Below are 27,652 nucleotides of genomic sequence, written 5' to 3' on the forward strand. Positions count from 1 at the left end.
GCAGTTAACATTCTAAACCAATAAAAAACTGTTAATTTTGCCATGAACACAACAACTGTTTGGCCATTTCTTTTGTAATAAATTTATATAACTTGTTTCGCATGGTAAATAAATTTATTTAACCCTTACCCTGCTAAATTTCTATAATGAGCTTGTCTATCTTTAAATTTTGACAGTACCATTAACTGTTAAAAGGGGTATATACCAAAAAGATACTGACTGAACGGCGAACAGTGCAGGTCATGATCAGACTGCATGGATGTGCAAGCTAATCATGATCTGCACTGGTTGCATAGGCAGAATCAATCATGTCCAGCATAATAAGGGTTAAAGATGACTGTATGGAGCATTTATAAAACAAAGATAACAGTGAACAAAATCATCATTTTGGTGAAAAACAAACAAAATCTTAACAAGAGCTCGTCGAACACGAAATGCCCCCCCTTGATGCATTCAGTAACTGCACAAGGAACAGAAAATATGCTCACTGTAAACAATAGTTCTTCCATTCTGGTTTAATCTGACCTTGATCTTTAACCTATTAACCTAACAAGAGATTACAGATTGATCTTGGCGCCATCCACTGAGCCATTTTTGAATGTTCCAAATTTCAAGACTAGCTCAAGGTCAAAATCAAGGTCAAATTTCATTTAGGTATAAAACAATGTGTATGTGGTCCAAAATTGAAAGCGGTGGCTTGAGAAATGTGAAAGCAGGTCACTAGATCAATTTCAAGGTAAAGTTCATTTCGGTAGACAGAACTTCAAAATCAAGGTCAAATTTAATTTTGGAACAAAAAACTATGCATGTGGTCCAAATTTTAAGCCTGTACCTTCAAAAATGTGAAAATAGGTCACTAGGTCAATAACAAGGTCAAAGTTTTTTTCAGTACACAAACCTATGCATGTGATCCAAATTTGAAGACTGTAGGTACAGAAATGTGAAAGTAGGTCACTAGGTCATGATCAAGGTCAACTCATGTCAAGGTTCATCTTGCCACACAAAACTATACATGTGGTCCAAATTTGAATGATGTAAGTTATGGACATGAAGATTCTAAGGTTTTCCCTGTATAAGTCTATATGAACCATATGACCTCTGGGGCGGGGCCATATTTGACCCGAGAGGGATAACTTGAACAAACTTGGTAGAGAACCACTAAATGATGCTACATTACAAATTACCAAAGCCATAGTCTTTGTGGTTTGGACAAGAAGATTTTCAAAGTTTTTCCCTATATAAGTATATGTAAACCATGTGACCCCCAGGGCGGAACCATATTTGACCCTAGGGGAATAATTTGAATAATCTTAGTAGAGGACCACTAGATGATGTCATATACAAAATATCAAAGCACTAGGCCCTGTGTTTTTGGACAAGAGGTTTTTCAAAGTTTTTTCCTATATAAGTCTATATAAACCATGTGACCCTAGGTGTGGGGCCATATTTGACCCCAGGGAAATAATCTGAACAATCTTAGTAGAGGACCACTAGATTTTGCTACATACCAAATATCAAAGCCCTAGGCCCTATGGTTTTGGACAAGAAGATCAGAAACCATTTAACTGTTCCTGGCCAATGTAACCTTGACCTTTGACCTAATGACCTCAAAATCAATAGGGGTCATCTGCTGGTCATGGCCAACCTAACTATCAATTTTCCTGACACTAGGCCCAAGCGTTCTTGAGTTATTGCCTGGAAACCATTTTACTGTTCCTGGTCACTGTGACCTTGACCTTTGACATACTGACCTCAAAATCAATAGGGGTCATCTGCTGGTCATTACCAACCTCCCTATCAACTTTCATGATCCTAGGCCCAAGTGTTCTTGAGTTATCATCCGGAAACCGTTTTACTGTTCTGGGTCACTGTGACCTTGACCTTTAACATACTGACCTCAAAATCAATTGGGGTCATCTGCTGGTCATTACCAACCTCCCTATCAACTTTCATGATCCTAGGCCCAAGTGTTCTTGAGTTATCATCCGGATACCGTTTTACTGTTCAGGGTCACTGTGACCTTGACCTTTAACATACTGACCTCAAAATCAATAGGGGTCATCTGCTGGTCATTACCAACCTCCCTATCAACTTTCATGATCCTAGGCCCAAGTGTTCTTGAGTTATTATCCGGAAACTGTTTTACTATTCAGGGTCACTGTGACCTTGACCTTTAACATACTGACCTCAAAATCAATAGGGGTCATCTGCTGGTGATGACCAACCTCCCTATCAACTTTCATGATCCTAGGCCCAAGTGTTCTTGAGTTATTATCCGGAAACTGTTTTACTATTCAGGGTCACTGTGACCTTGACCTTTAACATACTGACCTCAAAATCAATAGGGGTCATCTGCTGGTGATGACCAACCTCCCTATCAACTTTCATGATCCTAGGCCCAAGCGTTCTTGAGTTATCATCCGGAAACGGATTGGTCTACATTCCGACCGACCGACCGACCGACCATCTGCAAAACAATATACCCCTCCTTTTTCAAAGGGGGGCATAACAACCTTATTCCCTCTCTCAAAAAATATACTATGAAATAAAAATAATTCAACTCCAAAATAAATGCCACCTAAATTTTGTATAATAAAACAAGAAATGTACAATATTACAAGAATACCCAAGACAGAAAATGTCAACGCATGAAAGTGTGTGTCCTGTTAATATATCATACTGACAAAATGAGGGGAAAATGGACTAAGTTTAGCAGCCAACCTTGACCTTGAAGTTTGTGCCTTTGTTCTTGTATGTAACAGACAGTCTTGCTATGGTGGTCATTTGTGCCAAGTCATTTCAAAATGCCAGCATGCACTACAAAGTTTGAGCCTGACAAGAACACCTATCATTGTACAGGAAAATGGACCAAGTTAGGCAGTCAACCTTTACATTACCTGAGTTTTGGGTTAAGCACATTATGTCAGTTACGTTACCGCAGGCTGTTAACCTAACCACTGTTCCTAGATTATGTACCAGTATTAACCTGGTATCCTTCAGTAACTGTGGAGGACTTCAGATACAATGCCTTTTATCAAATCGTCACAGAGAACATTCATCTTATCTGTGGATCAAACTCACTTATTGTGACCTTTAATGCCAAGCTATTTCAAAATCCAATCATGCATGGCAAGTTCTCAACATTGCACACTTTTTAGAACACACACGCACAAACATGCACAGGGGCATCGGCAACTACTACAATGCCACTGCAAGCATAAGATCAACAGTTAATAAAATCTTCACTAGGAAGAAAGTTTCATTCATGTAAAAGCATTTTAGCACAACACAATGTCATGGCAAAATACACCTTAAACATATATATCAGGGTCATTTTAGTAATCATAACTCTGGTCAGAATTCAACAAGGAAAACTTACAATAAACAAGGAGCTGCATTCAATAAACACTTGATGCACCCCCCGTGGCATCCTTGTCGATACAAAGCAACCGAAGTCCAAACGAGGTCAAGTTCAAGGTCAAGGTCAAACTGAGGTCAGGTGATGTCTGAAGATGAGGAATGGTCACAGGTTATATCTGCATTAGTATCAAGTCATTCTAATTAGGGGTATTGATGCTAGACGAAACGGTCCAATTTGGTTAACCTAGTACGGACGGACGAACGAATGAACAGACAAACGGATGGATAGGACAATCACTATATGCCTCCCGCATCAGTAGATGCCGGGGGCATAAAAATATTTCATGCAACTCTGGTTGCTTTACATTTTTCCGCAGTTTCTTCTAAAGCTTAGGCTAAACCCACTGAGATTGGGATTGATGAACACAGTACAAACACTGTATGCTACACATGTTTCAAATATATTCATGCTTCATATTTTAACCCTTAGCATGCTGCAGGCGAATTTAACAGCCTTTGCAAACAGCTTGGAACCAGATCAGACGCCGATTAAATCGGCGTCTGATCAGGTTCCAAGCTGTTTACTACTCTGACAATATTTCTTCCAATTTTGGAGCAAACTGAATGAACTTTACAATTTTAGCAGACGACATTTCCAGCAGACGACAGTTTATCTAGCATGCTAAAGGTTAAGTAAAACCAACATTTCAGGACACAGAATTCATGCTTTTCGTTTCTGTTTTAACAATCATGTCTCTTAAGGGATGTGGTATAGTGGTTAATGTGGCAGCAACTCAACCTGGAGGTCATGGATTCAAGCCCAACAAGGGTCACAACCACATCATATATAACACCAGTATTGGTTGATCAGGAAGCAGAACAGATTGGGTTTCAAATAAGCTTGAAGTTTTTCACATAGACAAGCTACATGTATAAATTAGTACTAAACTAACCATGTCTTTGCACTAAAGCAAGCCAAAATCTCCATAACGATGTACATGGGAAAATTTTAACTTGGGTAAGCAGTCATTTCACCCATGCAAAAGGCTTGAAAACATCAGTGTTCCTTGGGAATGTCAGATTACATGAGTCATAAAAAAAGTTTTATTCCTGAACTTTACATGGAAAATATTCCATCTCTTAATACAAGTTTAGATTGCTTGACATTTTATCTAACTGTAGTCCTTCACCTTTACAATTCTATTTTGTTTTTTGTTTAAGTCATTTGTTGTTATTATTAAATATGAGATTCCCCTTCACCCGAATGATATCAAAAATTCTTTTTCATCATTTCTTCCTCCTCTCCTAATTTACCCAAAACTGTGTTGGTGCTCATTGTTTTTTTCTGAGGTTTAACATAATTTTCTAACATCTACTAGCACTTGACTACTTCCCAATCAACTAGTTCTTAACAACTTCCCACATTTGTTAGTATTTGAAAACATCCCCATCAACTAGTACTTGAAAACTTCCTCATCTGTTAGTACCTGAAACTTTCCAATCAACAAGAACTTGACAACTTCACTATCAAACAGTACCTGAAACATCCCCTATTAGTTTTTTGGGGGGTTTTTTTTGTTGGGTTTAACGTCGCACCGACACAAATATAGGTCATATGGCGACTTTCCAGCTTTGATGGTGCAGGAAGACCCCAGGTGCCCCACCGTGCATTATTTCATCACGAGCAGGCACCTGGGTAGAACCACCGACCTTCCGTAAGTCAGCAGGATGGCTTCCTCGCTTGAAGAATTCAACGCCCTTGGTGAGGCTCGAACCCACATCGGTGAGGCTCAAGTGATTCTAAGTAAGCGACCTTAACCACTCGGCCACGGCCCCCCCCCCCCCCCCCCCCCTCCCCCATCTATTAATACTTGAAACTTTCCAATTAGCAAGTACTTGACAACTTCCCCATCAACTAGTACTAGCAAATGCCCCCATCTATTTTATAATATCCTGCATACAATCAACAATTAAGAAAATCAGAAGAACTTAGAAAAACATAAAATTAATTATTTGTAATTTTATCCAAATGACAAAAAAGCCAAAGTTACAAAAAATTGTAAAATTTCTGATTTTCTTAATTGCTGCTTGTATGCAGTATGTCAAAGACGTTATTTGTTCACAAATTGGCTTTTTTACATTTAAGTTTTATGAATCATGGTTAGACATTTTTTAATTGTTTTCTCCTCCTTAATGATGTTGAATTAAGGTCATAACGGAAATCACTTTTACATGTCATGTTTTTGTTATGCTCACTGTGTATGTCAACTTTACTAAATAAAGATTTTATTATTATCATCATCATCAATATTAACCCTTAGCCTGCTGGCAGAAAGTGATTCTGCCTTTGCCACCAGTGCAGACCAAAATCAGACTGCACATCCGTGCAGTCCGATCATGGTCTGCTCTGTTTGCTATTCAGTCAGTAAATTTCAGTGAACACCCCTTTAATTAATAAATGATGCTGCCCAAATTGAATGATGGACCAGTCCATTTTAGAAATTTAGCAGGGTAAGGGTTATTATGGAATATGGCTTTTCTGAATGGATTAAAGATTTCCAATACATGTGAACTGATTTAATGCTGCATTTACCATCTTGAATGGTAACTATCAGCATCTATTAACCCTCACCCTGCTAAATTTCTATAATGAACTTGTCTTTCTTTCAATTTAGACAGTACCATTATCTGTTATAAGTTGTGCATGCCAAAATGATACTGAATGGCAAACAGTGCAGGTCATGATCAGACTACACTGATCGCAAAGGCACAATCAACCGTGTCCAGCATGATAACGGTTAACAACACAAGACAACAGAAAGCTTCAGAAAAAAAATTTTTTACATAGGTGATAGTAGCTTTATTTTTTTATTTTTTTTTTTTTGGATTTAACGTCGCACCGACACATGATAGGTCATATGGTGACTTTCCAGCTTTAATGGTGGAGGAAGACCCGATAGTAGCTTTAACTCAACATACAAAAGTAATAAGTAAATGAAGATGGTTTTATTTATCACTCATCTGACAAACCCATGAAATACTGCTACTTTCTCCGGCAAGTCCCTAACTATATTACATGCTAAATCCTACACAATCGGACTGCGTACAATTTTCTTTGACACAGGTTCCCAGAATCTGACCTTCCTAAAGAGTCTTTGACAGCCACCGCCAGCCGACACCGGGAAGTATATGTAGATATTATGATCTTCCGCGTTCACCGGCTTCTCCACAAATGGCCGCTGAAATGATGTTCCGTTCACTTCAATTGCATCCTCATTCTCCTCAAAATCCCCTGTAAAAATTTCAGGTATCAGTAACTTCTGTAGACCGACAATTTAAGTGTCATTTTTTTATTTCACAATCTGATAGATAAAAGACATGTTTGTGCTTGGTATTAGGATTCAAATTTAAGCTAGCAAAAAATTTAAAACTGCAAGTAGTGATTTCTTGAACTTGCTTGTTTGCAAGTAAAAATTTTGGGCTAATAACCAACATTTTTAATAGGCCATCTCCATTCATGGTAATATCAGATATTTTGTCTGTTCCAGAATGCTTGGGGGTTATAATCTTAAGTTTACAATTAATACATGTCTTATGCACATCTTCATTAAACAGCTGACAGCAATACTAAAATTAGATGCTATTTATTATCATGCAAAATAAGTTGCTAGAGTTTTTAAAGTGGATTTTTGGATTGCCTAGAATTGGGAGTTATTGTACTGTGAATGGAAAATGCAAGGTTTTATTTGGTTAAAAGTAGAGAAAATTCAACCTGTGAGAAAAATTAAGAATTTACCTATATGAATCTGCTTCATTGTCACAATAATGGTAATACTTATGCTTTGGAAAAAATTGAAATTCAGTATAGCTGTACAATTTTCTAAGGTATTAAAATTTTATTTCACTGATATAATTCAGTATTTCACTCAAAAACATAAAATAAAATAGTTATACTAAACCTTTTTCAACTTCATCCCTATTCATAACTGCATATCTTGGATGAGAAATTCCTTCCCTCACCAGTATTTTGTACACTTCACGTCTGAAAAGGACAGCACCTTATAACATATTATTTAACATGACATATAATACTGTAATGTATTGGTTGGATACAAGAATCTGAAGATAAATGATATGTCACAGTGCTAATACCATCGCACAGCAAAATACATTTATAAGCAGTTATTAATGCTACTGCCTAGTTGGTGAAAACGAGCCAGATTTTTGCAACCTCAACATGGCAAACATTTCTGGCAAGTTATCTGAAAATCGTTTAAGAATTTAAAATGATACGGAGTAGACACATAATACTTCCTTCTGACCTTTAATCTCACATGACCTTGACCATAAACCAACATAGTTGCACTGTGCACATTTTACCATTATGATTTAACAGTAATTGGACCGAAGTATTTGAAAATCCTTCAAATGATTAGAAAGGTATAAGGCAGACAAAAAACACTGCTTTTTTACTTTTACCTGGAGCTGATGTAGCTAAAAGCTCCTTCCTGTCAGGGTTTCTTTAACCCTTACCCTGCTAAATTTCTAAAGTGTCCTGGTCCATCATTCAATTTGGACAATACCATTTATTATTCAAAGGGGTGTTCACTTAAAATTGACTGACTGAATAGTGAACAATGCAGACCATGATCAGCTTGCATTTATGTGCACAATGATCTTGGTCTACACTAGTTGCAAAGGCAGAATAACTTGCTGCCAGCAGGCTAAAGGTAAAGGAAAACATTTTGTGCTAAATAACTTGAAAATTCTTTCACAGGTTGAAAGGATTCAGAGCAGACACAATTTTGTAACAGATGGACAACAAATAGACCATCAACAGACAGACTTTCACACAAAACAAGAGCTGTCCGTAAGACAGCCAAGCTCGACTATTCGAAATATTGTCACAGAAGCAGGGAATTATTACCCAAAATGTTAAATATCAAAAGAGTTTTAAGTTCGAAACGGGACATAATTTGACCAAAATGCATATCAGAGTTATGGGACTTGATGCTATCAACTAGTTTAATAACCCCGAAGAAACATGTAAAGTTTCAATTCCATATCTGCATTAGTTTTGGAGATAGTAACTTGCATGTAAAACTTTAACCAGAATTTTCTAAGTCCAAAAGGGGGCATAATTTGCTCAAAATACATGTTAAGAGTTATGGAACTTGACCCAGTGAGGTTGGTAACTGACCTAGAAAAAGAATAATAAGTTTCAAAGCTATATGCCTTTTGGTAATAGCTGTATGTACTTGCACGCAAAACTTTAACCAGGATTTTCTAAGTCCAAAAGGGGGCATAATTTGCCCAAAATACATGTCAGAGTTATGGGACTTGATTCTATCAACTAGTTTTATAACCCCGAAGACACATGTGAAGTTTCAATTTAATATCTGCATTAGTTTTGGAGATAGTAACTTGCATGTAAAACTTTAACCAGGATTTTCTAAGTCCAAAAGGGGGCATAATTTGCTCAAAATACATGTCAGAGTTATGGGACTTGGCCCAGTGAGGTAGGTAATTGATCTAGAAAAAGAAAAAATAAGTTTCAAATCAATATGCCTTTTAGTAATAGCTGTATGTACTTGCTGGCAAAACTTTAACCAGAATTTTCTAAGTCCAAAAGGGGGCATAATTTGGCCAAAATACATGTCAGAGTTATGGGACTTGACCCAGTGAGGTAGGTAATTGATCTAGAAAAAGAAACAAAAGCTGTCCATAAGACAGCCAAGCTCGACTATTCGAAATATTGTCACAGAAGCAGGAAATTATTACCCAAAATGTTAAATATCAAAAGAGTTTTAAGTTCCGAAACGGGACATAATTTGACCAAAATGCATATAAAAGTTTTGGGACTTGATGCTATCAACTAGTTTTATAACCCCAAAGAAACATGTTAAGTTTCAATTCCATATCTGCATTAGTTTTGGAGATAGTAACTTGCATGTAAAACTTTAACCAGAATTTTCTAAGTCCAAAAGGGGGCATAATTTGCTCAAAATACATGTTAAGAGTTATGGAACTTGACCCAGTGAGGTTGGTTACTGACCTAGAAAAAGAATAAATAAGTTTCAAATCTATATGCCTTTTAGTAATAGCTGTTTGTACTTGCACGCAAAACTTTAACCAGAATTTTCTAAGTCCAAAAGGGGGCATAATTTGGCTAAAATACATGTCAGAGTTATGGGACTTGATTCTATCAACTAGTTTTATAACCCCGAAGACACATGTGAAGTTTCAATTCAATATCTGCATTAGTTTTGGAGACAGTAACTTGCATGTAAAACTTTAACCAGGATTTTCTAAGTCCAAAAGGGGGCATAATTTGCTCAAAATACATGTTAGAGTTATGGAACTTGACCCAGTGAGGTTGGTAATTGACCTAGAAAAAGAAAAAATAAGTTTCAAAGCTATATGCCTTTTAGTAATAGCTGTATGTACTTGCACGCAAAACTTTAACCAAAATTTTCTAAGTCCAAAAGGGGGCATAATTTGGCTAAAATGAAGGTCAGAGTTATGGGACTTGGTGCTATCAACTAGTTTTATAATCCCGAAGACACATGTGAAGTTTCAATTCAATATCTGCATTAGTTTTGGAGATAGTAACTTGCATGTAAAACTTTAACCAGAATTTTCTAAGTCCAAAAGGGGGCATAATTTGCCCAAAATACATGTTAGAGTTATGGAACTTGACCCAGTGAGGTTGGTAATTGACCTAGAAAAAGAATAAATAAGTTTCAAAGCTATATGCCTTTAAATGATAGCTGTATGTACTTGCATGCAAAAACTTAACCAAGGTGTGACGCCGACGCCGACGCCGACGCCGACGCCAGGGTGAGTAGAATAGCTAGACTATTCTTCGAATAGTTGAGCTAAAAATAAGTTTCAAATCTATATGCCTTTTAGTAATAGCTGTATGTACTTGCACGCAAAACTTTAACCAAAATTTTTTAAGTACAAAAGGGGGCATTATTTGGCCAAAATGAAGGTCAGAGTTATGGGACTTGGTGCTATCAACTAGTTTTATAACCCAAAAGACACATGTGAAGTTTCAATTCAATATCTGCATTAGTTTTGGAGATAGTAACTTGCATGTAAAACTTTAACCAGAATTTCAAAGCTATATGCCTTTAAATGATAGCTGTATGTACTTGCATGCAAAAACTTAACCAAGGTGTGACGCCGACGCCGACGCCAGGGTGAGTAGAATAGCTAGACTATTCTTCGAATAGTCGAGCTAATAAAATATGCCACCCAAGAATTTGGGGAAAAAATAGTGAACAAAAACACATATTCATCTATATAAATCATGAAATAAGATTAATACCTGTCTTTGAGTGCATATTGTGCCTCTAAATCATTGATAACAAATGGTTTATGCAGGTTCTTGTACTGTATAGCTTTCTGTAGGGGAAAACCGTGAGAGAAGAATGCTATGAGAGCATCTACTACTGGCCATTCCTCCACACACTGCTTGGTGATCATACTTTCTTCAAACACCTCAATCTGTAGAAAAAAATATACTTGTTATATAAAGTCACTGAATAAAGAAAGGCCCGCCCGCTTAGCTCAATAGGGAGAGCGCAGGTCTATGGATCGAGGGGTCGTGAGTTCGATCCTTGGGCGGGGCATATGTTCTCCATGACAATTTGATCAAAGACATTGTGTCTGAAATCATTTGTCCTCCAACTCTGATTCTGATGTGGGGAAGTTGGCAGTTACTGGCAGAGAACAGGTTTGTACTGATATAGAATCCACGAGCACTGGTTTGATTATCTGCCCGGCATTACATTACTGAAATACTGTTGAAAAACTTGAGTTAAACCCACTTGTGGCAGGGGAATAAAAAAAATCCCTTTTATAGTTTTGGAGTTATCCATCAGACAAATTTTAAAGTGATTTGAACAGATGCACAAATGCTAGATCTGGCAGAAAGAGACAGTTACCATACACCCCCACCCGCTTCTACCGGTAGTGGGGAAATAATAAAGCCCCTTGACTTCAAGCAGATACAGACTATAGAAGAGATTAAACTGTAAATATTTACCTGTAAATGTTCAAATCTCTCAAGTCTCATAAGTATTTCCTTCATTGGCTTAGAATTGGCCTTCTTTGCCATGGCACAAATCCCCACCCGTATCTTCTGGCCATCTAGATTCTTTTGAAACTGTAAAAAGACAATAAATGAAACATGAAACAGAAGTCATCTTTTGAGAAGCAACAATAAACCAACACATAGGGAGGTATAAGACAGGTCTTACCAGCTCCATAAAACACAGAGTCTACATTCAGTCAATTTTTCCCTTTTGGTTGCCGTGGCAACAACATTCTACGATAAATAGAATGTTTTGAACGACTTTGGTAAAGGACCATCCAAAAGACTGAGAATAAGATGTTTAAGTAAAAATGTGTATGCAGGACACCATAAAATGGACAAGAGATCATTCACCTGTATACTAAATTCTCACCATGAACAAAGTTCAAATGAGCTAAATAATTTGAACAAAATTCACATTCACTTTAATTTTGCTAAAAACAATTACAGTAAAGTGTGCACAATCGCTTAAATTTTGCTTTTTTAATAACCAGTTTTTAGTGATTCATGTGTGCTTCACTTTAATTTTTCTCTAACTAACTATAGTAACTGCTCTGCTCATCACTTTAATTTTGCTTTAACCAACTACAGTGCACTTCCAATTTAATTCTGCTTTAACAAATTATAGTAATTCCTGTGCAAATCAATTTAATTTTGCTTTAAACAATTATAGTAGTACCAGTGTGCACATCAATTTAATTTTGCTTTAACCAATTACAGTAATACCTGTGCACATCAATTTAATTTTGCTTTAACCAACTATAAAATTTTACTACGTGCACATCACTTAAATTCTGCTTAAATCAACTTTTGTAATTTATAAGAACATGAAAAATTTGCTTTAACAAAACAGTAATTCCTTTGCACATCAATTTAATTTGGCTTTCACAAACTATAATAATTCCAGAGCACTTCCAATTTTATTCTGCTTGTACCAACTATAATAATATCTGTGCACATCACTTAAATTCTGTTTAACCAACTTTTGTAATTAACAAACACATGACTTTAGCTTTAAGCAATCATTATATAGTAATTCTTGTGTACATCACTTTAACTTTGCTTTTACCCATTATAGTAATCCCAGTGCAATTTCAAATTCATTTTGCTGTATGAATTAAATTGCCATATTTAAGTTAAAATTTGAGGTTAAACCTGTTCCCATATCCAGACCACTAAAGACATAGTGCTTCCTTGTTAGAAAATGTTAGCAATTTTCTTTAAAGTTACACAACACTTATTATTTGCAAATCCTTTTAATAATTTGCAATAAATAGCAGAAAAAAAATTACCATATATTTCAACAGATTCAATATATCCATAATTATCCGCAACAGTGAATTTTGCAATTTTATCTGCATAAACTCATGCAACCTTGTAACATTTTAGACATACAGACATCACACATATGTACATGTAATTATATGAATTTCATGACACTCATTTCACACATAATTTATTGCATCATTATTCCTAATATGTATATATAAAAGTCACTGATGTTTGACTTCCCATGTTATATTAAAAGCAAATTTATTTCTCCCCTTACGAACATTTAGAACAAGGTTTCTTTTTTCAAGATTAAAAAATTCCTGTAACTGTTACAAATATTTTTTGACGATCCACCACATTGAACAGGTCTTATATAAAACAGCTGACACAACCATGCTTGAAGTAAACTATCACTATTCATTCTTTACCGAACTTGGAGAACGTATAGAACAGTATTGATTAGTCTGTGACAGTTGTTTTTTCTCTCACAAATATCAGGTAGACATATGTATTTTAGGACTTAGTCATTACCTATCCACAGTTAATGATTCTTTCTTCATAAATAAGACACTTCTTATAATAACATTTCAAAGGAATAAAGGAATCGATCAAATAAGGAGTCTTTAATATTTACCCTGCAAATTTCTAAAATAGACTTTTCCGTCATTCAATATGGGCAGTACCATTTACTATTTGAAGGGATGTTCACTGAAAATTTACTGACTGAATAGCAAACAGTGCAGACCAATACCAGCATGCACGGAAGTGCACTCAGCAGGTCGCAAAGGCAGAATCACTTGCCGACAATAGGCTAAAGGTGATATACAGTTTAACCTTTAGCCTGCTAAATTTTGGACTGGTTTATCATTCAATTTGGGCAGTACCGTGTTATTATTCTAAGAGGTGTTCAATGAAAATTTACTGACTGAATAGCGATCAGTGCAGTCCATAATCAGCCTGCAAAGACATACAGGCTGATCTTAGTCTACACTGGTTGCAAAGGCAGAATCACTTGCCGCCAGCAGGCTAAAGGTAATATAGGGTCTGTGAACAGTGTTACCTGCTGAAGAAGATCATTTACCTCATCCTGGAATTAATTTTTTTTTTCCAAAGAGCTGGCCAGGTCAAGAGGATTTTGCAGGAATTTCAGTAAAGTTATGACTCTCTTTTAGATAGTCCAACATAAAAATTCAGGAAATACTACTTTATGACTTCCTAGCATGGATGAATCACTCTTTGAAGAAACTGAAATATTCCTTATCTATACAATCATCATGTATATGTCACATGTTTTATTCTTGAAACTTGTATGTAAATCATATAATTATTCTTAAAAATCCAATCTTCAGTATACATTTTTTTCCAGACATTATGAAATAATGTGATTGCACACTGTGATTACTCTTTGCATTTTTATTTAACTTTTAATGAACAATTTCTTATTTTTCTATAACAGTTTTTCTTCATTAGAGCTGCCCGATGACAATGTGCTAAATCCTTCTACCTACTACTAGCTTATATACAAAAGCTTATTAATAATAAGCAAACTTTTCTAGTTGAAAAAGGGGCATAATTTTGCTAAAATGTAAGCCAGATTTATGACACTTGCCAAAGATGTGTGGAGAATCTGAAAACATTTTGTCAAGTAATTCCTAAGACACATGCTTACGGTCACAAAATTTCTATGTTAAAAAGGGACATGATTTTCATAAAATAAAAGCTAGAACTATATGGCTTGTCCTGTGAGGTCATCTCATAATACCGGAGACATGTGTGAAATTTAAAAGCAGTCAGACTAGTAGTTTCTGAGAAACCTTCTTACATGCAAAACTTTAACCTGAAATTCTACATTAAAAAGGGGCATAATTTTGACAAAATATAAGCTAGAGTTATGTAACTTTTCCTGGGAGATCATCTCATGATGCTAAGACATATGTTAAGTTTAAAAGCATTTGGCCAAGTATTTCTGAGAAACCTGCTTACATGCAAAACTTTAACCTTCTGTGTCACAGACAGGGTCAGATGCCATCCTGGACAAAAGGTCTACTATTTGAAGAAAAAGTCGAGCTAAAAATCAGGATTATCCCTTGGATTTTATAGCCAGGCTATCCAAATTATAGGCGAAATAACAAGACTCAGTGCAGGGGACCACACAGGTCTGCTTTGTACAAGTCATCTTTGTGCTCTCTACAAGTAAAAAGCATTTGTCAATGAATGATAATCTGAACTGGCATTTGCAGTATTGGCTGAAGTTTGTACCAGTATATACAGTCTAACCTGTCACCTCCGATCAGCGGTCACCTCCGTTCAGTGGTCATTTTATGAAGCCCCCGACGGATTTTCCTCTATTTTATCACTTTATTCAGCGGCCACCTGACGTCCGCGGCCAGCGACCACTGAAATTGCCTCCCGACCGCCATATTTGACCCCTTTCAGCGGCCATTTTTCTTCCAAAACCAATTATTTTTAGGCAATAATCGCCGAAGATACCCGATTTTTGAGAAGCACGTGATTGCTAAGTTTCGCCTGACTTCACCACAAGAACGACAAAATGACATGAGCTTCTCAATTAAAAGTGATAACCAAAGGTGTAATCCCCTTTTTGTTATGATCAAATGGCCAGTAATTATCGGCAATTAGCGTGTCACCTCGTGTCAATTTTGTTGTTCACAGTTTGATCTCGGTTAAAGAAAAAACTCGATAACTAATTAGTAGCATAATATTTGTGATTTTTTATACTTCTGTCATTAAAATGCTATTAAGTTTATACGAAATTAATTGTGTTTGAAAAAAATATAAAGCACTCTATCTTTTACGGAACGTAACGACAATCTTAGATTTTAGCGTAGACAATAAGTGCGGAGAGTAGCTTCCCTTACCAGAATGGCGAAAATTGTAAACAAACTTGTTTTGAAGTTAGAAAATTGTAACAATTTTTGTTTAAAAAAAACACGCCGGAGTTTTAGATTGCTAAGAAGACCGTTCGTATAGCGAAGGCAAATGCACATCATTGTATCCTGGTAAAATAATAATACAAAACCAAAAAAGAAATGGGCCTAAAGGCTAAACTGGTCAGAAGTCTGAAAAATACATATACTGGCTGCACCTCCAATCAGCGGTCACCTTGCTTAAGCGGCCAAACTGTCTGCTTCCCCTGGCTGGCTGCTTAAGACAGGTTAGACTGTATAGAACAGTATGCACAGATGTACACTGTACATGTAGATTTGCTGAGTTATTTCACAGAGACTGGAACTGACATTTACAGTAAACAGATGGCTTTCATCTGGTTTCATTAAGTACGGCTAATCACTATCCCTGTCACCAAGTTAAATTATCTGGTATGTCATTAAATGAGGATATTCTGGGATTTTTGTCATCAAATAGATCCACCATTTATTTTATACTATTTTACTCAGTCAATTAATGGACAGAGATAGCTCTGCTGGGAATAATGACAGACTATTTTACCTGACCATCTATACTGGCAGAGATACCACTCCAGCTGGTACCGGTAATGTTTTCTGTCATTAATCTCAGCAGTTAGATGTTGTTTTATCAAATTAACCTTTAACCTGCTAAATTTCTAAAATGGACTGGTCCATCATTCAATTTCGGCTGTAACACTTCTTATTCAAAGGTTTCTTCACTGAAAATTTACTGACTGAATAGCGAACAATGCAGACCATGATCAGCCTGGCTGATCTTGGTCTGCACTGGTCACAAAGGCAATACTACTTGGCGCCAGCAGGCTAAAGCTTAAATATTGTTATAATGTTCACTTAATGACTATACATATCTAGTAGCAATTAAAAACCTGACTTATTTGATTATATTACTTCATAATGTCTTCAGTAAAAGTAAGTAAAGTGAAAAAAGTGTTTATCTTAGATATTATGTCATAAATTTTGCCCCCACAGGACATTTGCCCCCTCATTGCTTATTACTGGAATTGAAATTACCCCCCACCCCCTGCTCATCTCCCAATATTTTTGTCCTATATGCCAGTAGATAAAACTGTTTTTTGTACTTATGATATCAAAAAGCGGATAGATAGATGTACCAATAAAATGTTTGTTTATATCTTTGCTTGAACTTAAGTATTTGTCGTTCTATTCGGACACAGTTGTTTAGATTACTGTACTTTCTAGCCTACGTTAATGCCTGTAGTTTTCATACTCTGCAAACAGACATGAGAAAGGTTATGTCTATCCCATAGATGAAATAGTTTTTGGCAATAAAAAAAGCTGTTAAAGCGCTAATTACCTTCAGCTATGTTGGGGCTTGAGCAGGAAAAACAGAGTATATACAGCAGAACATTGATCACTCAAGGTTGCAAGGCAAAGGACAAGATGCTCAAGTTATGCTCCAGGATTTCAAGCAATCTAAACAGAAAATAGATAGAAAAATAGGGCTATGGACAACATGAATTACTTGTGTGAGAGTGGATGATCGATAGAAAAGGGTTTTCATTATATACACATATATATTCAAATGACATACATGTACCGGAGTGTATCTGCTGATTTCTTCATCTCCCATGATAAACACGGGTCTGTTATCTTCGGACCTGTCCCGCCAGTCATTCTCACTACCCTCCTCCCCTTCTCCTTGAGTTGATGACATCACATCAGTAGAGTCAGAGCTTGTCTACAAATACAGAAAATTCCTCATGTTGATTCAAAACTATTTAAATTGCATTACAATATTGTCGTAAATACATTGTAATCTATTAAAAGTGAAGCGGTAATAACTTGGCAAACAACTGCATACTGATCGATCTCTGTATATTGAATAAACAATTTAATAACTGTTTATGTCAAATCTAAATCATAAGGCACTACATTTTGATATTTGATGTACTGACTGACAAGGATCCATACAAATTTCCTATGAATTTTCGACCCAACAAAAACATTCTCTGCTCTCCTGGACGAAATGGCCAATGTTATGTTTTACATTAATGGAAACAATCATTCATTGAGACATGTGGTGATTTACAACCAACAAGAGGTTGTTTTTTACGAAAAACGTATTCCCCCACCCCTTAACATGCAGACATTGTAAAATGGCACACATTAAATCATTGAACCATAACAATTCTAACGATATACACAACTAAGCTTGGCAATGATAATTTCTGTGAACTTTGATGGAAGTCCAACCAGTGGTAATAAGAGAAGTTATCATAGAATTTGGCAAATTAAAGGTCATAAGTCTGCTGAAAATAAATGAGCCATAACATGCAGACATCATGTACATGTACATTAGGCTTAGCACTGATCATTCCTGTAAGGTTTAGTGGAATCCACACAAATAAGGAAGAGGAATGGCCAAAACATCATAAAATTTGATGAATCAACGGTCATAACTCCACTAAATATCACCAAACCAGAACCTGTCAAAGATATGCACAACTAGTCTACAATGTAAGATTTGGCAATGATCATTCCTGTGAAGATTGGTGTAATTCCTCCTTGTGATATTAAAAAAGTTGCATGGAAAAAGGTAAAATACAACAAATCAAGGGCCATAACTCCACTGCAAATCCCTGAACTGGAACATACCAATAATATGCATATCTACACTTGGCACTGAATCACTCCTGTAAGGTTTCATTGAAATCTGCCCAACAGTTTAAGATAAGTGGCCAAAACATCATAAAATTTGACAAATAAAGGGTCATAACTCCATTACCAAACCAGAAAATGTCAACAATATGCAAAACTAGGCTTGGCAATGATCACTTTGGTGAAGTTAGGTGTAAATCCACTAAGTGGTGTCAGAGGAGTTGTGCGGACAAACTTTGTCACAGACAGACTGACAGCACTAAATCAATATGTCTCCCCAAATACGATAAGTACTATGTGTGTAAAACAAAGTGAACTTCACTTAAAATGAAATGCAAGCTTTTGTTACAGCAAAATTTCAATTTTAATATGAACTGAATAAATTAAAAGATTGACATAGGAGGAAGGTTGGTAGGGGAGGGAGAATTTATGGCCATCTGTGTAAAATAAGCACAGTTTTTTTTTCTGCATACCATTCACATTCAGATATAACACTAGAGCTTACATGGGGAGTGCTTGGTGTTGTAACTTCCATGTCTGTGCTGGTACCTGAGAAAGTTGGTCTAATAATTCTCTACTGTCTATCCTCACTTCATGCCTGTTTCCTTTATTCTGTTGGTACTCTTAATATCTGAAGTATACACACACTAATTAACTGAAACATTAATTCATGATAAAACTGGTATACAATTTGGCCTTATTAAGAGCAGAAATCAAGAAGTTAGACATTGAAGCAAATTCAGTAAATTTATATCCCCCGCCAAATAGGTGATTTTTGTTAATGATGTGACTATATTTTGAAAGATACAACAATTAAAGGGCAATAACTCTGCAGTTACTGCAGAGATCCTGATGAAAGTAGCGCAGGCACCACCACCCATAGTGGTTATTTTGCAGTAGATTGATTAGTATTTTAAAGTAATAACCAGTAAATAGATCAACACAAAAAACTGCTTCAACATTCAAGTATAATATACAGAAAAACTAAGGGAATCTACAGTGCAAAATACTGTTATGTATTAATTGCACTCGTTGTCTCCCTTGGTAAGAAAATAATGGCATAATTATGATTTTTAACATACATTGTAAAGTCGATAGGTTTCTAGCAAATTTAGATTTTCTTGAACTGCATCAATAACATTTATGAAGCAATCGATGATAAATTCATGTTGTCTGCATTCGCTGGGATTTGAAGCATTATCCTTTTACCCCACTTGATACTCCAAATGTAAACAAAATATTGTGCATGCGCAGTGCAATTTTCATGCCCCGATGGGACATGATTGTTTTGTCAACAAGAGCTGTCCGTAAGATAGCGCACTCCACTATTCGGCGATTTGACAGTAAAATGAATTTACTAGATACTTTAAAAGGAAGATACACCAAGATATAAAAAGACCCTATTACTCAGAGGGGTAAAAGGTCAAGTATGAAATGGGTACTGAGTGACATTCTTTATTTTGATGGAATTAAATATATATATCAGAAACAAGAGCTGTCTCCATAGGATGACACATGCCCCCGATGGCACTTTGAATGAATAGTTATGGCCGATGTTAGAGTTTAGGACCTTTGACCTACGTCTTACTGTGGTACACATTCATGCCAAGTTATTTGAAAATCCATCTATGGATGACAAAGATATGGACCGGACACACCCATCAATGCACTATCCTTTAACGTCTAAGTGTGACCTTGACCTTTGAGCTACGGACCTGGGTCTTGCGTGCGACACGTCGTCTTACTGTGGTACAAATTCATGCCAAGTTATTTGAAAATCCATCCATCGATGACAAAGATATGGACCGGACACGCCCATCAATGCACTATCCTTTAACGTCTAAGTGTGACCTTGATCTTTGAGCTACGGACCTGGGTCTTGCGTGCGACACGTCGTCTTACTGTGGTACACATTCATGCCAAGTTATTTGAAAATCCATCCATCGATGACAAAGATATTGACCGGACACGCCCATCAATGCACTATCCTTTAACGTCTAAGTGTGACCTTGACCTTTGAGCTACGGACATGGGTCTTGTGCGCGACACGTCGTCTTACTGTGGTACACATTCATGCCAAGTTATTTGAAAATCCATTCATCGATGACAAAGATATGGACCGGACACGAAAATTGCGGACAGACTGACAGACCGACAGACGGTTCAAAAACTATATGCCTCCCTTCGGGGGCATAAAAACAGTCCAAGAAACTACATGTCCATAAAGTATAAAGACTCTGATAAACTCAAATTATATTTTTATTTATTTTCCATTTTTTTTATTTTTTTTTTTAATTTATTATTATAGCTGATGATGATGATAAAAATACATTTTATGTTTTAAGTCATTATTTTATATTGTACTTGAGTTATATCCAGAAAGCAAAGATTGCCAAAAAACTTGAAGTATGAAAGGGGCATAATTCTGTCAAAAATACAATTAGTGTTAAACTTACAGTAAGATATAAGCAATAGAAACAAAGATATGACAGAAAAACAAAGGTTGCCGAAAAACTTTAACCTTAAAAATAACCTAAGTATAACACCTTGGTGACCATGACCATATGTATAATGGGCCCAGCCCCATACACATACTTTGTTTGTATGCTGGACAATGTTTATGTTAACTTACAGTAAGATATAAGCAATAGTAACAAAGATATGACAGAAAAAACAAAGGTTGTTGAAACACTTTAACCTTAAAAATAACCTAAGTTAAAGTATAACACCTTGCCTTGGTGACCTTGACCTTGGGTATAATGGGCCCAGCCCCTGCACATACTTTGTTTGTATGCTGGACAATGTTTATGTGAAGTTACAGTAAGATATAAGCAATAGTAACAAAGATACGACAGAAAAACAAAGGTTGTCGAAACACTTTAACCTTAAAAATAACCTAAGTTAAAGTATAACACCTTGGTGACCTTGACCTTGGGTATAATGGTTCCAGCCCCTGCACATACTTTGTTTGTATGCTGGACAATGTTAATGTGAAGTTACAGTAAGATATAAGCAAAAGTAACAAAGACAAGAGCTGTCAGTGGACAGCGCGCTCGACTATTCTCAGTGCTTGATAGTATAATATAAGCAATGAGTAAAACTTTAACATTACAATAAGCATATTCTGTCAAAAAGAGGCCATAATTCAGTCAAAATGCTTGATAGAGTTGCCTCCTCCTTTTTACAGACTGGGGTCATGATGGTAAACAAGTATGCAAAATATGAAAGCAATATCTCAATGCACTTTGAAAATATTTGGGGTGGTACGCAAACTTTAACATTTATTCTAAGTTGAAAAGGGGCCATAATTCAGTCAAAATGCTTGATAGAGTTGCCTCCTCCTTTTTACAGACTGAGGTCATGATGGTAAACAAGTATGCAAAATATGAAAGCAATATCTCAATGGACTTTGAAAATATTTGGGGTGGTACACAAACTTTAACATTTATTCTAAGTCGAAAAGGGGCCATAATTCAGTCAAAATGCTCGAAAGAGTTGCCTCCTCCTTTTTACAGACTGGGGTCATAATGGTAAACAAGTATGCAAAATATGAAAGCAATATCTCAATGGACTTTGAAAATATTTGGGGTGTTATGCAAATTTTAACATTTATTCTAAGTCGAAAAGGGGCCATAATTCAGTCAAAATGCTCGCTAGAGTTGCCTCCTCTTTTTTACAGACTGGGGTCATGGTAGTAAACAAGTATGCAAAATATGAAAGCAATATCTCAATGGACTTTGAAAATATTTGGGGTGGTACGCAAACATTAACATTTATTCTAAGTCGAAAAGGGCCATAATTCAGTCAGAATGCTTGAAAGAGTTGCCTCCTCCTTTTTACAGACTGGGGTCATGATGGTAAACAAGAATGCAAAATATGAAAGCAATATCTCAATGGACTTTGAAAATATTTGGGGTGGTACACAAACTTTAACATTTGTGTGATGCTCACGCTAACGCTCACGCCGACGCTAGTAGGATAGCTTCCCTATTCTTCGAATAGTCGAGCTAAAAAACAAAGGTTGCTGAAAAACTTTAACCAAGAAAGGCACACCGACGTGAGTAGAATAGCACCCCTATTCTCCGAATAGCGGAGCTAAAAAAGGTAAGGTATCTCAGGGCTCCAGATAAGATGCGTATTAGCGTAAATTATGCTTTGAAATAATGCATATACGCATGTGCGATCATTTTTAAGCGTATAAAAACATATAAGAAATTACAGAAACTCCTGCAATGACTTTTTATAAGCGTAAACAAACTCTGAATCATCTAAAGTCTTTACGTAACAAAGCACGGTCAGCATTAATTCTCCCACACGAAATGTACACACGCATTGAATGGTACTTTATAAGTTAAACTATATTATATACCCAATGCATTCGTAAGTCAAATAGTTGGGAAACAATATTGATGGTACAATAGTGTATTCTAAAGCGATGTCGATCTGAGATTGTAAAAAGTGAACAAACACTACGCATCTTTAAACCAACAAGAACGATCATTAAAACATATTTAAAGCTATATTGAGTATTCTATTGGATTCAGTAGCGGTATTGTAAACCAAGGGAGAACAAAAAGCAAAAACTTGAATGCTGAATTGAAACTGAACTGCAAACAAATTCATGGGTGTTACACCAAATTAATAAATTTGTTATAAAACCGTTTTCTTTTTTTTTTTACATTTACAAATTATCAGGAGTAAAATTACTCCTAGTAAATTTCAGATTTTACCATTTTACTCATTCACAAAAATTATGATGAGTAAACACTCACAGGCCAACAAAATTATTTGGAGCCCTGGTATCTGTATGACATGCTATGCTTTTCCTAACCTGTCAGCTTTTGAGTTTTCCAAGTAAAAACAATTGTCTTGATGATATAAATAAAACATAATAGTTCGAATAAAGCTGTTATTTTACTTGTACGGAAACTATTCCTGTCTGGATACTGGTTCCCACCCAGTAGGGGTTTTCTAGCTGTTCAATAATCAATTTGTTCCTGAATTAAGTATATTTCAACGACAGTATTTTATTATACTTTACATATAAATTTGTTAAACTACAGCAGATGAACAGACGCCTAGAAAACACTACATTCTAGAAGATCCTCGATACTATTCCTAAATAAAAGGCCTGTAACCAGACCTCTGGACCAGGAGTCTAGATAGACAAACCATACAGTGCTGTCTAGAGGTCCAGTAGTCAATACGAATACTAAGAACAGTATTTACAAAGAGAAGACTGCAGACTATAATATTTTATTTTTTAAAAACGGGAGTTGATTTCAAAAGTTTGTTTTTGTATTTTTCTCATACATTGTAAGTAACTGGAAACTGAAGTATTTATAAAAGAATCACAAATTCAATAAATAATAAAGGAAGTGTCTAGGGGTACGGATCCGTACCTCTAGACAAGCCTGTTAGGGATTTTCTAGGGGTACGGACCTCCTTTTTCTAGAGATTTAGAGTTATTTATATATTAAATTTTGTTGAAAATGAAATAACAAATAAGTCTTAACCAGTCTTCTCAATAGTGGTACGCTTCGTCCTACATAATTCCTACCGGATCATGGCGGATGTATAACAAGACTAGGTTTATGTATGTATTGTGTGATATATTGACTAAAAATTAAAATTGGTTTAAAGGGCCCGGTTTAAAGTGTACACTATCATCGTATATGCACGTCCGATGAGGGAGATATTATTTTGTGCCAACCGGGGCCGAGCAACCGACTTGAAGTTGAAGTTGAACTTGAAAAATATAATTTATAGCCGGTACACGGTGCTTCTGTAAAATTTTATTATTACCGAAACCAGGACTAGTAGCACATGATCTATTCAGTTTGTTAAATTATGTTACTAGTCATATCTTGCAAATTACCTTATCAAGCAGTTGATTTTGTATACAGATTTATCATATTTTGTTGTTTTCCGACAAAATTAAATTGATTTCCACCTTTGTTTTGCGTTGTGTAAAATATGCTTATCGTGAAAATCAAAAAGGTCAAATACCACCATTTTTTACTTTGAAGATAAGGTAGCAGTTGGTAGTTTCCAGCCACAGATTCGAATTGGCCAGGGTCAAAATCTGTCATTAGAGATAAAACCTTGAAGTGAAGGCAGTTTTGATGTTTGAAATATTTGTTGATGTGAGTTTGTGATTAACAAGTTTAAGAATGGTATGTTGCAGAAATTCTGGCAGATGCGAATGTAAGCTTGATGGCATCATTTTCATATAACTGCTTGAAATGCATATATGCCACTATCAGCATTGAGCGTCTCGTGAACTGTCAAATGTCATATAGGCCTCACACAGTTGAAAATAGTGAAAAAAGTAATCGGTTGACAGGTATTTTTGTCCAGCTCTGCAAGTAATACTTGAAACTGAGTACAGAATGCAAGTGGCCATTGGTCTCTATCCATTCCCCTAACATTTTAAGGCCAGTTGGAGATATGGCTAATTTGGGCTGAAATGTCATGTATTTTCGCGGGCTGAAATTATCTTTCAGGTGGCTTGTGGATTTAAAAATCTATGCTTTGTATGAAGTTTACTATGTATTTTATTTCTTCTTCAAGTAAGATGTAAACGGGTATCTTTTTATTTTCAGGTCTGCATCTCGTAAGATATCGGAAGCCGTCTGACTTGGCCACATCGCTCGGAAGTCCGAAGTACTAGAAAAAACCGCCATCTGCTACCTAACGTGTGTGGGCGCTAGAAGATGAAATTTTCATGGTGTTTTTACATATCAAATTTTGACATATGCCAAACAATAAAACTTTCCAAATGTTTGGCCTTACATTATTTAAACTTTGTACACTGGTAGCTGTTTAAAGTTAGAGCAGGCACAATATATAGACAATATAGCTTTGAATGAGTCAACATGTGCCAATGTGTCTGAAGCTGTACAGTACCTGAGTACCATGTCCATGCCTTGTTCTTGAATCAATTGGTATTAACAAAGAGCTATAAAAATATTTTATACTTTCTTTGGTATTAATAAATTCTTTTCCGGATATATAACTACTACATGATGGACAATCTTAAAGAACATTATTAAACGATCTCTAATGATGGCCAATTTAAATTTGTGAACATATCAGAAACTGAGTTTGTAATTAGTGACAAATGTAGCAGCCCTTTTCTGAACTTATTCAGTTTGATCTATATGATTTTTTATGCGGATCCCAAATAGTACCTGAATATTCTAACTTTGGTCTTACTATTTTTTAAAGCTTTATATATTCATGTCCTTTCATTTGGAAGAGTTAACTCTTAAATTCCAACGCAGAGAACCAAGAGAGAGATTTGCTTTGTTTGTTATTGGGTTTATGAACATATCCTATTTCATGTTGTTTTGAAGTGTGACACCTAGATACTTTGATGACTGAACTTTTTCTAGAGTATGATAGTGTACGTAGTTTATGATTAAAATGGATGGGGTTCTTTTCTGTGTAATACTAAGGATGGAAATGCATCAACCAGTCATACAGTTTCTAAATCAGATTGAAGAAGTTTAGAGTCATTTAAAGTTTTAATTTCTCTATAAATCATGCTATCATCAACAAACAGTCTTAAAGTACTGTGTTTTATATAGTCGGCAAAATGATGTAGGTTAAGAAGAGGATAGGACCCAGAACTGTGCCCTGGGGCACACTAGAGTTTACAGACACCTTCTTTGACATTTCATCTTCCAGGACTACTGTCTAGTTTTTATCTTCTAGAAAGTCAGAAATACAGTTGAGAGCATTACAAGTTATTCCATAGTATTTAATTTATACAGTAGATATGTATGTGGTACTTTGTCAAATGCTTTGGCAAAATCCATTATGATAGTATCCGTTTGGATGTTGTTGTTATGAGACTTACTAATGTTTTGGATGAAAGAAATGAGCTGAGTTTCACAAGAACGTCTTGATCAAAAGCCATTTTGCAAATCATATTAGATGTTGTTACTTTCCGAAAAAAAAGAAGACATAACTTTGCTAGAGATAACATGTTCAAGTATTTTACAACAGAAACAAGTTAGAGAAATTGGTCTGTAGTAAATGGCATCATGTTTATCTCCCTTTTTGAAAACGGGACACTTCCAATCTAGTGGGATTTTGTCTTCCTCAAGAGACTTATTAAAAATTATAGTAAGAATTGGAGATATACTTTCTTTACATTCTTTCAAGATTTTAGCATGTATACCGTGACACCGTCAGGACTAGAAGCTTTATGGGGAGTTTATATTTGACAATAATTTAGTAATTCATTTTTTAGAGATGATAATGTTTGACAATTTTGGATGAGGACTATATTATTGTCTGATATTTCTTGTGTTGTTACTGGAGTAAATGCTTTTTGAAATTGATCACTTAAGATATTATTATAGCTTATATGGTTGTATTTGCTTTTAGTAAGTCATTTTCACGATGTAAGGTGGATGATTCAGTTTTCTGTGTTCTTATGTACGAAAATAAGTTCTTAGGCTGTTTATTTAACAAACTGAAAGTACAGCGTCGTATGGCGTACCATTTAGGTCACTATTTGTAAATTCACGCAAAACCTGCTTGGGCTTACGTTGTCCAGCGAATCACACAAGTGTAATCAACAAATATATAGAGGATATTACATGAGTGTCTTTTCATATCGAATTTATTAAACGAGTTGAATAAAATGATAAAATGCGAGGCTCTGCCGAGCATTTCATCCATTTTATTCAACGAGTTTAATAAATTCAATGTGGAAAGTCACAAATGTAATATTCTTTCTATCATATGTTAGGATTTCCTGTCGAAACATAAAAATGTCTTGTTTCTTTTACTATGTAAACAAGTCAATTTGACCAAGGTCTCCTATACTATAAACGACGTCGACGTCAAAGCTTTATTACACTAGTGTATTATCATTACACTCCTGCGACGTCATACATGTGATAAATGGAGGATGTTACACGAGTGTAATCAACAAATATATAGAGGATATTACACGAGTGTAATTTCATATCAAATTTATCAAACGAGTTGAATAAGATAATAAAATGCGAGGCTTTTATCACATGTAAGCTTTTCCTACTGAAACATCTAAATTTCTTCATTCTTTAACTATTATAGACCACGTCCATCCGGCTAACGTTTCCTACATTACAAAAGACGTCAACGCCAAAGCTTTATTACACTAGTGTGTTACCAAAATTATGTAATGGCTTTATTTCACTCCCACGACGTCAAATATGTGATAAAAACGGCAATATTCTCCCATCGCTGTAGGGATAACGCATGTTTTTTCGTGTTATAACATCTGCAGAATCCCGAGGGATTGGTTGGTACCCGAGTCCGTAGGGCGAGGGTACCAACGTATCTTGAGGGGTTC

At 35.8% G+C, this 27,652-nt stretch overlaps 1 protein-coding gene across 22 annotated transcripts in view; it reads right to left on the reverse strand.

The window, feature by feature from the left end:
* The window catches only part of LOC123534731 (inositol hexakisphosphate and diphosphoinositol-pentakisphosphate kinase 2-like), a 99,532-nt gene extending 75,235 nt beyond the window's left edge, over positions 1-24,297 (reverse strand). For 19 of the 22 annotated variants that reach the window (XM_053519216.1, XM_053519214.1, XM_053519229.1 and 16 more), the window contains exons 1-7: positions 24,179-24,297; positions 18,806-18,931; positions 17,234-17,380; positions 11,414-11,533; positions 10,694-10,872; positions 7,320-7,402; positions 6,468-6,652 (exon numbers count right to left, since the gene is read on the reverse strand). In XM_053519216.1, coding sequence (XP_053375191.1) covers positions 6,468-6,652; positions 7,320-7,402; positions 10,694-10,872; positions 11,414-11,533; positions 17,234-17,380; positions 18,806-18,835 — 744 coding nt within the window. In that variant the 5' untranslated portion in view covers positions 18,836-18,931; positions 24,179-24,297. The remainder of the gene's footprint in view (positions 1-6,467; positions 6,653-7,319; positions 7,403-10,693; positions 10,873-11,413; positions 11,534-17,233; positions 17,381-18,805; positions 18,932-24,178) is intronic. The other 3 variants (XM_053519218.1, XM_053519213.1, XM_053519212.1) reach the window with 2 other exon arrangements.
* Positions 24,298-27,652: the final 3,355 nt, after the last annotated feature.

Source organism: Mercenaria mercenaria, chromosome 12, assembly GCF_021730395.1.
Source record: "Mercenaria mercenaria strain notata chromosome 12, MADL_Memer_1, whole genome shotgun sequence".
In the NCBI taxonomy this organism is placed as follows: domain Eukaryota; kingdom Metazoa; phylum Mollusca; class Bivalvia; order Venerida; family Veneridae; genus Mercenaria; species Mercenaria mercenaria.